Source organism: Typopeltis vanoorti, chromosome 7 (genome assembly GCF_054136105.1).
Source record: "Typopeltis vanoorti isolate ZY-2024b chromosome 7, IOZ_Tvanoo_1.0, whole genome shotgun sequence".
NCBI lineage: Eukaryota > Metazoa > Arthropoda > Arachnida > Uropygi > Thelyphonidae > Typopeltis > Typopeltis vanoorti.
Genome location: NC_143555.1, coordinates 29,037,952 through 29,051,506, shown reverse-complemented (window position 1 = coordinate 29,051,506; position 13,555 = coordinate 29,037,952). Strand labels below are relative to the sequence as shown.

The following is a 13,555-nucleotide window of genomic DNA, read 5'->3' as shown; positions in this document are numbered from 1 at the left end:
GCTGTGGCTTTGCAAGTCCTCTTGCAAATACACTGGATGAATGAGTAAATGAGTGGGGATGTCAATTCAGTGTTGTAGAGTATAAGGTTTTGAAATTTGGGAAGCAGAGATGGGATGTAGAGTACACAGTTGGTGAAAATATTTGGAAGAGGTAGAAGAGATGAGAGATCTGGGAGTGATTGTAGACAAGGACCTAATATTTTGGGGACATGTTACTAAAATTGTGAGGTAAGTGGACAATAGGAATGATGTGGAGGGCACTGAGTTGTAGAAGTATGGATGTTATGGTTCCCTTGTATAAGACTTCAGGCCACATATGGCACAGATTTGGTCACCTGGTTTTCAAAAGATGAAGATGTATTGGAAAAGGTTCAGAGATGATTGACTAAGGTGGTCTTTGGAATGTTGAGTATGCAGATACGTTGACAGAATGCAATTTGCAGAAATTGGTGGATAGAAGAAGGAGGGGGAATACGATCAAGACATATAAGCTGTTAAGAGGTTATGACCAGATTAATGTCGGGGAGGTTTTGCATAGAATGGGTGAAGATAGGAAGAGAAGAAGAAGTCATCCCTGGAAGCTGTACAAGGAGAGATGTGAGCAAGGGGAGGGAGGAGCAGGTTTTTTGCATGGAGAGTGGTGAGTAATTGGAATGCATGCGCAGAGACAGTGAACATATTTAAGGCACCGTATGATCAACTGTGTGTGTGTGTATATATATAAGTGAACCTGCCACGATGAATCTTTGACTCCATGGAGGTTTTTTATAATGATAATAATAATATTGTCAGTTGAATGAATAACAGCAGAGATAGTGTACACTGTTGTCTGACATCTGATTTGACATCAAACAATCTTCTTAATTAGAATTATTCCTTGCTGATTTAATTAGAATTTAATTTCTAATTAAATTCTGATTCATAGACTGTGTGTCACTGGGTACAACATCCCATTTACACAATATAACCATTGGTGTGTTGGTAATTTTTTAACAACCAGCTCAGTTAAAAAAAAAAAAGTATGTGTGTGTACTGTATATATTGATTATAAGTTTTTCTGATTTACAACAATTTGGAATGCAAAAATTTCAGAGTAATAAAATATTCATTTCTTATTGTAATTTCCATATAGCCAATTGAGCTATCTGCAGTGGTAGCAGTTCAGCCAAGATTATTTGGCAAGTGGAGTTGCATCCCATCTGCTAACTTTTTGATTATTATTATTATGATTCAGACCTCCATGGAGTCAAACGACTCATCCTAGAAAACAAAAAGTCTATCATACTACACCTTGAATACATTGACTGTTCGTGCTCTAGCCACTCTATCAGGCAGTGCATTCCACTGTTCAACCACATTCCATGCAAAGAAACCATTCTCACCCTCTTATATGGAATTATAAGGCTGGTGATTATGACAAGCTTAGCAGATAGCTTAGAGCTATAACATGGAATGAGCAGTAAGGAAATGAATGCTGCAAGGGAACTGAGAAAGAAATACAGAAATACATAATGTATCAATCTATGAATGTATTCTGAAAGCCAAAAATGCTGAATAAGGTAGGTGTAAGATGGATGAATGTTGAGCTTAAGCATGAAATCTGGAAAAAGAAAGTACTTTGGAGGAAGTAAAAGATGAATAACAGTTATAATCAGCCACATGAAGACTATAAAGAACAAGCCAGGAGAGTGATTCAGTTAATAAGGAAAACAAAAGCAGAGTATCAGCAGAAATTGGCAAATCAGCAAAGAAAAACCCTTAGAGAGTTTTTAGATATGTGGCAGGTAGAAGGAAGAATGATCATGGTAAGATGAAGTTAATGGATCGGTACACAATAAATAACGGAAAAAACTCACGTAGAAAGATTATTTATTAGTATAATTTTCGCCTGTGTGTCACAGGCATCCTGTGACACACAGGCGAAAATTATACTAATAAATAATCTTTCTACGTGAGTTTTTTCCATTATTTATTGTGTACCGATATGTCTACTCACGGTTTACCTCTTTTAGAAGTTAATGGATGAAAGTGGTAGAATGGTAACTGCTGCAGAAGACATTGTTGAGGTATTCAGTGATCAGTTTATAAGGGTTTTTCATCCTGATCAGGGTGGAATCATGAGGAACTTAAATGTAGAAGACATAGGAGAGGATGGCTTAATTGTGAGTGAGCAGGAGGTATTTAAGGAAATAAATAACCTTGATGTCAATAAGGTGATAGGATTTGATAACATATCACCCTGCATCTTAAGGGGATATCCAGGGAATTGGCATGCTTATTTAATAAGAGTCTTACAACAGCACAGATTCCAAAGGAGTAGAAAGAATGTAAAATTGTTTCACTGCATAAAGGTGCTGATTAGGTTGTGGCCTCAAATTATAAGCCAATCTGTATATCTGCAGTTGTGGTGAAGGTACTAGAGAAATTGGTGAGAAGTACGATACAGAAATGGATTGATAACAGCAGTATTCTCTGTGGTTATCATTCCTTGTTATAGTACATAAATAAGTTAGTGAAACATGATCTCCCCTATGTACTGTAACAAGGGACAAATACCTTGGACAGGGGAGATGCATATACAGTAGTGTACTTAGATTTTGCAAAGGCTTTTGACAGACTGCCAAACGACAAGCTCTTAAATAAATTGAAACATATGTGAGTGGATAACAGACTTCTGAGTTGGATCAGTGACTGGCTGTCAGATAGCTACCAGAAATTGCATATGGGGTGCGGTATCCCGAAAGAGGAAGGTCATTAGTGGCATACTGCAGGGGTCAGTTTTGGGACCATTGTTGTTCAATTTGTATGTAAATGATATTAGGATGGGTTTGACTAGTGATATGGAGCTGTGTGCACATGATACAAAACTGGTGAGACGATGAATCTCTGACTCCATGGATGTCTGATGTTAATAATGATCCACAGTATATCTTCCAGGCTACATCACTCACCTCTAGACAAATGCCAAAGAAAAGTTGCAGAAACCCGTATAATTGCTCTTGACATGTCCAAAAAATTTAATCAGGTGTGGCATAGAGGTCTGATCAGCAAACATCCCATGGTATGTCTTCCACCATGGCATCATTCCTCTCTAATTTCAGTTTCTCTGTTGAAGAGAATCCTAGGACTCTGTTCCATTACCTTCTCTCTTTTACCTATACATAAATGACTTCAGTAATCACCGACCTCAACCAGTATCCACTGGTTTTCTGTGATACTAGGGTCCATTCTTCCTACTAATTTGATAATATTTGCAGTGCTTCAACATCCCAATCTTCAACATTTTTTACAACTGATATGATTGGATAGCATACCTTTTCTCCAACTAACAGGGTGCAAGTTTAAATCTCACCACAGGCATAGATGTTTGAGAATGTCTTTAGGTGGGAGATGAATTTAATCACCCAGTGAGACTGCCTTCGAGCCACTTCAGACTTACTAGAAGTCTGAAGTGGCTCGAAAAAGTTCCATGTATGGCCTTTAAGAGCATGGTTTCCATCTTATGGGGGGGGAGAGAAAGATAAAAATAAAAAATGTAAAATAAATATAAAAAACAATTTAAAAAATAAATAAATCCACTAAATTTACTCCCTTTATGGAGTAGGCAAGGCTGTTTTAGCTCTATCTATGGAGATTGAGGGAAAAGTTCAATTTCTGGTAGCCAATCAGAGATAGCTGTCCCAAGACTCACTAATTATAAATGGAGTTGAGTTGGTCATCCATGGTAATTATGTATATATACTATAGGTTTACAACATTTTGTAGGTGGGAATCACACAAAAAAAAGTCTTAAATATTTCTTTGTTAATTATTGACGAAAGCCATAAAAAGTGAAGCACTTTAATAAATCAGGTTTGTACAACAGTGTTGTGTACTTCTTCAGACTGGGACAAAATGCAAATAAAAAGCAGTATTTACAAAAGAGATTTCTGAATTAATAACTGGCATTTTTTAAATTCATTCAACATGAGACAGATGATGAGCATAAAAACAAGATATCAGACAAGTGGTTTGTTGCTACAAGATATGGCATAGCCTAATTGATTAATATATAAAATCCTTGATGTGTGCTGCCCAGAGTTGATTTAATGTTAGACTTTGGTTTTTATTACATTGGGTCAGACATCTTGTCATCTAGCTCCTCCTTAAATTTATATACATAATTATTAAATTTAATGTATGCCATTTTAGTGAGTTGCCAATTAACTTGATTCTTTTTATTGGTGGTGTGAAAAACTTGTCTGGATTTACATGCTCATTTTTTCTCCACATCTCTGATCTGATGAAAAGCAAGTACAGCATAACATATTTCATCCCTATCCAGTTGAACATGCTAACACAATCATTTATATTGGCATGAAAACAAAAGAATAAGATGTAAAATAATTTTATACTTAAAAAAAACCTTCTGTCATCCAGCCTAATTCCATGAGAATACACTAATTCTTGTTGAATATTAGGTTAGCTTTACTATGTGCAATGTTAGTACAATAGTGTTAAAATAATGTTTAAAAAAAATAGTAAACAAAAAAAAACATTTGCACTAAAATATATATTTTTGTTTATTATTATAGCATCAAAGACTTACACTGCTGTGTTAAAAAGAAATGCTATCGCATTTTTAAACACATCATCTACAACATTAGTTTCTTCAAACCCAAAATCTTCATCAAAGTTGCAGAAAACACCAGTAAGTGGCATGATGTCCAGCTCTGTACATAACATAGGATCACAAAAATGCTATATTCAAGAAAAGTATATTCCACAAAAACAAAGTAACAAGAACACAGATTACTGCATTAGAAAATATAATACTGTTGATAGAGAACTAAGAATGAATTCTTATCATTATCTTTCAAAATATCCTGATTCACAGCAGCTATTTATTGGCAATCTGTGTCACTCGGTTACAGAGGTTGATTTGTACAAATATTTTGGTAAATTTGGCAACATACTCTACGTATATCTCAGTAAAAACAATCAAAAACCAGGAAGTCCAAAGACTCCAGTAAGCTTTTTTTTTTATTATTATTAACAGTAGTTATACTTTTGAAGGACATTAACAGATTTAAATAACTTCCATAATCATTTCTTATAAGAGGTGATTAAGAGTACTGTCCCCCAATGGAATTTTAAAAAAATAAATAAATACATGTGTATAATATGTAATATATGTCTTATATGTATATAATACTTGAGGTGGTCCCATGCTCACCAGTATATAATACTGGTGAGCATGGGACTGGCAACTCAAAGGCACTTGAGTGGATTTGATCATACTTCATACTGATCTGGCTTGCAAATCTCTTTCCTGTCTCCTTATTTCATCTTGTTACTTTCTAACTTCTATGATTCAGACTTTATATTATTATTATTATTATTATTATTATTCAGGCCTCCATGGAGTCAAAAGACTCATTGTGGGAGGTCCTTCCCAAGAAACACAAAGTCTATCAAGACTCATCGAGGGAGGTCCCCCCCCCCTAAGAAACACAAAGTCTATCATACCACTCCTTGAACTCATTGACCGTTCTCACTCTCACCACTCCATCAGGCAATGCATTCCATGGTTCAACCACCCTCCATGCAAAGAAACCACTCCTCACCCTCTTGCTCACAGTTTCCTTTTGTAACTTCCAGGGATGGCCTCTTTTCATCACTCCTTCCTGCTGTTCAACCAAGTGAAAGAACCCCCCCCCCCCCCCAGTGTCAACCCTGTAAACACCTCTCAACAGTTTAAAAGTCTCAATCATATCACCTCTCCTTCTTCTAATCCACCAAACTCTGCAGTCTACATTCCCTCAGCCGATCCTCATAACTATCATTGTACAGTCCTGAAACCATCTTTGTTATCTGCTTTTGTATCCTTTCCACAGTTAATTTATCCCCTTCAAATCCTGTGGACCAAATCTGAGAACAATAGTCCAAGTGTGGTCTGATCAGGGTCTTATACAATGGAATGATAACTGTTTTATCTCTGCAGGTCAGTGTCCTTCTCATTATTGCAGCAATCCTCTATGTTACCTTCACCACCTTTGCAATATGTCCCATAAATGATGAAAGTTTATTTTTCACTTGGTTAGAGTATAATAAAATTGGTTTAATCCTTTATCCAAGTGTGAGCAAACAAAGTTGCACCTGAAAGTATCTTCAGGACTGGGGTAAGGTGGTACAACACCAGGCCACTCCTTGCAAAGGTGGAGCAAGCTGGTGTTGTAGCACCTTACCCCAGTCTTGAAGATACTTTCAGGCGCAAACTTTGTTTGCTCACACTTGGATAAAGGATTAAACTAATTTTATTATGTCCCATAAATTTCAGGTTTCTATCGATCATCAACCCCAGATCTCTTGTCTCCCCTACTTCCTCCAGTATAACTCCTCCCGTAGAGTATGCAGTGTCCCATCGATGTTTCCCAAACCTCAAGACCTTACATTTTTGCTGCATTAAGCCGATCCCCCCATTCATTTGCAAATCTATCTAGCTTATTCTAATCCGCTTGCAGGGCTGCCGCATCTGCACTATTACTAATAATCCTCCCCAGCTTCGCATCATCTGCAAACAACTGAATATCCCCTTGCAATCTACTGACAATGTCATTGATATAAAGGCTAAACAATATAGGTCCCAGCACTGAGCCCTGTGGTACCCCACTTGTAACCCTCTGCTTCCTTGAAACTGCCCCACCATACATAACTCTCTAATACCTATCGGACAGCCAATCCTGAATCCAGTTGACCAATCTGACATCCAGACCATGTGCTACAACTTAAATATCAGTTTATCTTGTGGCACCCTGTCAAAGGCCTTCGCTAAGTCTAAGAAAATGACAGTATATGCCTTTCCCTCATCTAATGCTCTTGTAACTTTATCATAAAAGGTTAGCATATTGCTAAAACAAGAGTGCCCCCTTCACGAATCCATGTTGACTCTCACAGATAACATTACCCTCATCTGCCCAATGCTGAATACAGTCCTTCACTACTTTCTCCAAGATCTTACTAACTACTGATGACACACAAACTGGCCTATATTTAGACACTTCCAGTCTGCTACCACCCTTATCCAATGGCACTATCTTATTTCCTTCCATTCCCTGGGCACCTTTCCCATAGCCAGACATTCATTGAAAAGCCAGGTTAAAGGAGCTGTCAGTTCTTTAGTACATTCTCTCAAAACTCATGGTGAAATACCATCCAGTCCCACAGCTTTACTGACATCCAGAGTACTCAGTATTTGAAACACACTCTCCTTCTGTGCCTCTAAACCTCGAACCTGCCATATCCCTCTAGCATTAAAACTGATTCCTACAGGATAAAATACTCCAAAAAAATGTTCATTGAACAATTCCACTATGTCTGCTGCATTAGTCACTCTATTCCCATTTTTATCCCACAATGTCATTCTTTCACAACCATTTCTCCTCCTACTGGCCACATATCTAAAAAATTCCCTAGGATTTTTTTTGGATCTAAGAGCCAATCTTTTCTCATATTCCAGTTTTGCCTTCCTTACCATACTAGTCACTCTCCTGGCCTGTCTCTTATATTCTTTATGCATCCTCATCTGTCTCCTTATATCTCTTCCATAGCCTCTTTTTCGCATGCAGTTCCTGTTTAATATTGTTTGTCATCCACTTTACTCCAAATTGTGTTCTCTTCTTCACTCGTGGAATACAGCTTACCATTCCTGCTAACAAATATTCCTTCACAATTTCCCAAGCACTAATGATATCCCGTCCTTCCAATTCCTCCCTCCATGAAACTTCTCCAAGTTGATATCTAAGATTATTATAATCACCTGCCTTATAATTCCACATATGTTCCCCGTCTCTTTGATACTCCTGCATGTCTATTCATTTTCCACGTCAAAACCATATGGTCACTCTCTCCAACTGGTGGGAGAGATGTTATCTCAGTTATTCTTTGTAAAAGAAGGTTTAACGCCAAAAGAAATTCATTCGAAGTTCTTTTGGCATTAAATATAAGCACTTGTCTCCTTCATTTTTGACAATTAAAAAATGAGTTGCCGAGTTTAAACGTGGCCATACTTGCCTTGAAGATGATCCACGTGAAAGACATCCAAAAAGTGTAACAACACCAGAAATCAGCGTGATATGGTATTGGATGACCGCCGAGTCAAAGTGCATGAAATTGCTGCGACTATAGGCATTTCAAAAGAATGTGTAGGATATATTTTGCATGAAGAATGGCAAATGAAAAAGCTTTGCTCAAGATGGGTGCTGCGCTTGTTCAGAGCAGATCAAAAACGCACACACATGAAAATCTCTGAGCAGTGCTTGGAGTGTTTTAACAAGAATAAAACTGATTTTGTGCATCAATTTATTACTATGATTGAAAATTGGATTTACCATTACACACCAGAATCCAAACAGCAGTCACAGTGGACAGAAGCCGGTTGTTCAGTGCAAAGAAGACAAAGTCATTTCCATCAGCAGAAAAGATCATGGCATCAGTGTTTTGTGATGCTAAAAATTTTGTTTAATAATTATCTTGAAAAGGGTAAAACAATAACTGGGGAATATTATTCCAATCTTTAACCATACTAGACGAAAAAATTCGTGAGAAAAGACCCGGTTTGCAGAAGAAAAAATCATCTTTCATCGGGACAATGCACCTGTCCACAAAGGTATTTTAGCAATGGGAAAATTAAGGGATCTGCACCATGAATTGTTGGAACATCCACCCTATTCCCCAGATTTAGCTCCCTCTGACTTCTATCTCTTGCCAAAACTAAAACTCTTCCTCGCTGGTCAGCGTTTTTCTTTGAATCAAGAGGTGATTGCAGCTGTAGATGCATATTTTGCAGATCTTACTGAGAACCACTACAGGGACGGGATCTGGAGTACTGCTGGAATAAATGTATTAGTCTTAAGGGAGATTATTTTGAAAAAGAAAAATAATTTTGAAATTATAAAATCGTTTTTTTGCATTGTTAGGCGGAGAACTTTTCAGACTGCCCCGTATACATGGTTTTGGACTGGTTAAATAATGGTGGTGTATCATGTTTGTCGCATCATCTGTGGCCACTTTGCAGAACGGAAAATCTTGACACCTCCATATTAGATGGTCTAATTGTCGTTCAGGTGAAATGTTCTTAAAAAGATTCTTCACATTCTAAATGGTATTCAAACCCAAGTATTTTCAACAGGATGTCTATGTTGACTGAACCAACTGAACCATATCGAGAGTTTGGTATTTCCTTGAATCTACTAGTCATGACACCTCAGAACTGAGTACAAATTCAGAGCACTGAAACAATAAGACACCTTTATTTATAATATTAATAACACATTAAACTGCAGTGGAACAATTACAAAAACTTGAGGTACACCGTGGGGCTTCTGTATTATTGTAATTGTACTCTACCATACATTACTCTTTCATACCATACTGGTTACCCTTCTGGCACAGGCCAGAATTGTAACCGGTGTAGTAAGAAAGGCAGAAGCAGAGTATGAAAGGAAATTAGCACTGCAGGCCAAAGATAATCTCAAACAGTTCTTTAGATATATAATAAATTTAGTTTAATCCTTTATCCAAGTGTAAGCAAACAAAGTTTGCTCCTGAAGTATCTTCAGGACTGAGGCAACTCATGGTAAAGATGGACTAAGCTCTCATCACTTGTCTTAGTATCTCCCATAATGGAAAGCCCATTTCCATGCGGACATGTATAATGCTGTGCATTAAGGGAAAGGCCACTACCCTGATCGCTCAATAAAGGTTTCGACCTTTATTAAGGTCTCATCAGTGGGAGCCAGACTGAGAGGTGGTTATTCTAAGGTGGAAGTAATGGAGAAGCCATATTTAATCCTTTATCCAAGTGTAAGCAAACAAAGTTTGCTCCTGACGTATCTTCAGTACTGAGGCAACTCATGATAAAGGTGAACTAAGCTCTCATCACTTGTGTTAAAAAAAAAAAACTTCCAACATCTTTCTCTAATCCAGTGTAATTTAATAATAAGATGAGACACCTTTCAGCAACTCGTATAGGTAAATATGGCTTCTCCATTGCTTCCACCTTAGTATCACCACCTCTGGGTCTGGCTCCCACTGACGAGACCTCAATAAAGGCCGAAACCAGTCTGGGGTAGTGGCCCTTCCCTTAATGCATAGCATTATTCTTGTCTGCAAGGAGATGTGCTTTACATTATGGGAGATACTAAGACGAGTAGTGATGAGAGTTTGGTCCACCTTTACCACGAGTTGCCTCAGTCCTGAAGATACTTCAGGCACAAACTTTGTTTGCTTACATTTGGATAAAGGATTAAACTAAATTTATTATAGTCTAACCAAGTGAAAAAAAACTTCCAACATCTTTCTCTAATCCAAAGTAATTTAATAATAAGCTGAGACACCTTTTGTCAACTCCTATAGGTAAATATGGCTTCTCCATTACTTCCATCTTAGTATCACCATCTGAGGGTCTGGCTCCCACTGATGTGCTTTTTTGCAGAAGTGTTCCATTTCCTTGAGGTATGAGAGGCTCTGCTTGGGGTAGGTTTTTCCTTGTCTCTGAGTGGAGCCACTGCTGAGATTATGCCTCTGTCTGGTGATGGGGTGAGCTTGTCACTGAGTGGAACAATGTTGAGTTGGATGTTCCTTCGGTCACTCATAGGGAGTGGTCTGGGGGATTGCCTAATTTTTAGGGAAGTCTTTACTTAAACACACCTCAATAAAGGTCGAAACCGGTCTAGGTAGTGGCCCTTCCCTTAATGCATAGGATTATACATGTCCACAAGGAGATGTGTTTGCATTATGGGAAATACTAATACGTGATGAGAGCTTAGTCAACCTTTACCACGAGTTGCCTCAGTCCTGAAGATACTTCCGGCACAAACTTTGTTTGCTTACAGTTAGATTAAACTAAATTTATTATAATCTGACCAAGCGGAAAAAATCTCCATCAATGTTCTTTTGATATGTTGCAAGTAAATGGAAGAATTTTCATGGCAACACAATTTTGATAAATGCCAATGGGATGGAGGTAACTGAATCAGTCCAAATAGTGGAATTACTATGTGAGCACTTTGCAAGAGAAGATTTCCATCTTCTCTCAATTCCACGTGAAGATTGCAGTAATGAGAGAGGCAAAGACTTATATGGGAACAGATGTAAATGAAATGGAGCTGCATAGCATAATTACAGAATCCTGATGTCAGTACAGCTATGGGATTAGATAGTATACCAGTTCAAGTTTTACTTGAAGGGACTAAGGAATTGTCAGTGCCTTTGACCACATTGTTTAATCTAAGCCTTGTTTCTGGGTCAGTCCTAAGGGGGATTGAAAGAGGGGAAAATAGTTCCATTGCATAATGGAGGCTCCAAGACCTGATGTAGCAATAATGCTGGAGAAGTTGGCCAAGAGCAAAATACAGGATACTGTATGACATAGTTTTGTGAAGGGTAAGTCATGCCTCAGTAAATTGTTCACATTTTATAATACATTGACAACTGAGTTGGATAAAAGTAATGGGTTTATGGTGATACTGCTGGACTTTGCTAAAGCCTTTGAGAGGATACCACATGAATTCTAATCAATAAAGTGCAGCACACAGGGATGGATATAATGTTGATGAAGTGAATAAGAGGGTGGTTGATATGAGATATCAGGAATAGAGTCCAGAAGAAGGCCTGTGACTAGTGGCATTCTGCAGGGCTCTGTTCTTTGTATATCATCAAATTCCTGACATGTACTCTCAAAGGGTGTACAGGATATGATAGTACTACATGAAAAACTTACATCATTACTAACTTCCTATGTACAATTTTCCTCCAAATCAATCTGTTACCTGTAAAGACTCCATCATTATCAGATCTTGTATTTCTATCTTCTAAGGCACTTTTTACTGTATCAATCCACTTATATCTTGGTCTTCCTCTGGGTCTTTATCCTGCCAACCTGGCAGAGAATACTTGTTTTACTAATCCTTCCTCTCCCATTCTGTTTAAGTGACCATACCACCTGAGATTAGCTCTGCTAACATATTCCTGGATGCTAACAATGTCAAATTCTTTCCTAAAAGCTGTATAACTGTGAGGAGACCGCCACATAGCCCGTAAAGGAATGTGAAGAACCGACCAGGGCTTTTGACCTAATGTCCAATCCTTACCTTCTCGTGATGCACCTTGTTCTTTATCTACCTGGATAATGAGGATGGGCTGCCAATTTGTATTTAGCCGATCAAATTGCATTCTTATTGGCTTAAACCACAATATAAAATGATGGTTCTTTATATAATGACAATGAAATACTCAAATAAATAAGATGATGTGAAGCCAGCTATTATAAAATTGTTTCGGTCATGAAGATACTTCAAGTACTCTTTTGTGTTTGTTTGCATATTAAACTACAGTAAAATAGTGAGTCCAATTGCATTCAATAATATATACTCAATATATTCAATCTATAGAGCAGTGCATATGCCAATCTCAGAAATAGTAAATAATAGGCTGAAAGGCTAAAATAGGCTAAGCTAAAATAAAAAAGGCTAAAAGATTGGTCATCCAATTGCAAGCACAGTTGTACAGTACCAAGCTGTTCTATTCAATTAAATCTAATAATTTTTTTTAGAAATTTGATTGTCTAGGGTGTTCGATTAGATTAGCATCACAATCAACAATGAAATCGAAGACAAAAAAAAAAGCTTATAAATTGTCTTCAGTGAGCTACTCCTGCAGAGCCTCTTTAGGTAAGCCAGTATAGACAAAGCTCTTTGGTCAGAAAAAACTGAGTTCAATTCCCGTCCATGCCATGAAGAACCTTATCTGGTCTCAATATCGGGCAGAAATCACTACTGCTACATGACAGATAGACAGACACAATGATTTGATTAGATTAGACATTCTTCAAATGGGGCATAATCTTAACCATATTGACATCAGTATGGATGAATATATCACTCCTCATGCACTTTATATCCATCATATATTTCAATGTAATATCAATGATATTAAATTTTTAATATGCACTTTGCATCCATGGCAACTTTAATGTACGAGGAACATCCAGAAAGTAAATTCTGTTTTTAAATATTTTCACTGCAGCGCTGCGATCACAATGGTGCACATGCGTGCTGAGTTTGTTCATTCGTTAGCAAAGCATTGGCGCCATTTTCAGACATTCTCGCAGTGCGTATACTTCTTGGTGTGTGTTTATAATGTCTAAGAAAATTGAATCTCCTGCCACATGTAAAATCAAATCACCTGCTGCATGTGAAATTAGGTCAATTATCCATTTCTTGAATGTGAGGAACATTAAAGCAGCTGAAATTCATCGGCAAATTATTGAGGTTTATGGAGAACACAATGATTAATTCAATGGTACGAAGATGGGTAAGACTTTTTAATGAAGGAAGGACAGGTGTGTACGATGATGAATGGAGCAGGCGACCATCTCCAGAATAAACGACATGGAATGCTTACCAGGGGCGTTGTTTTGATTCATGATAATGCCTGCCCACACATGGCTGGCATAACACAGTAACTTCTCGCCACCTTCGGCTGGGAACAGTTCCATCATCCCCCATATAATCCT

The 13,555-nt window shown here is 37.6% G+C and overlaps 1 protein-coding gene across 2 annotated transcripts in view; it reads left to right on the top strand.

Moving 5' to 3' along the window:
- LOC150104544 (ras GTPase-activating protein-binding protein 2-like) overlaps positions 1 to 13,555 on the top strand; it is a 284,999-nt gene that overhangs the window by 210,356 nt on the left and 61,088 nt on the right. For both annotated transcript variants that reach the window (XM_090395758.1, XM_090395757.1), the window contains one exon: positions 4,575 to 5,008. In XM_090395758.1, the coding sequence (XP_090251884.1) occupies positions 4,575 to 5,008 (434 nt within the window). The remainder of the gene's footprint in view (positions 1 to 4,574; positions 5,009 to 13,555) is intronic.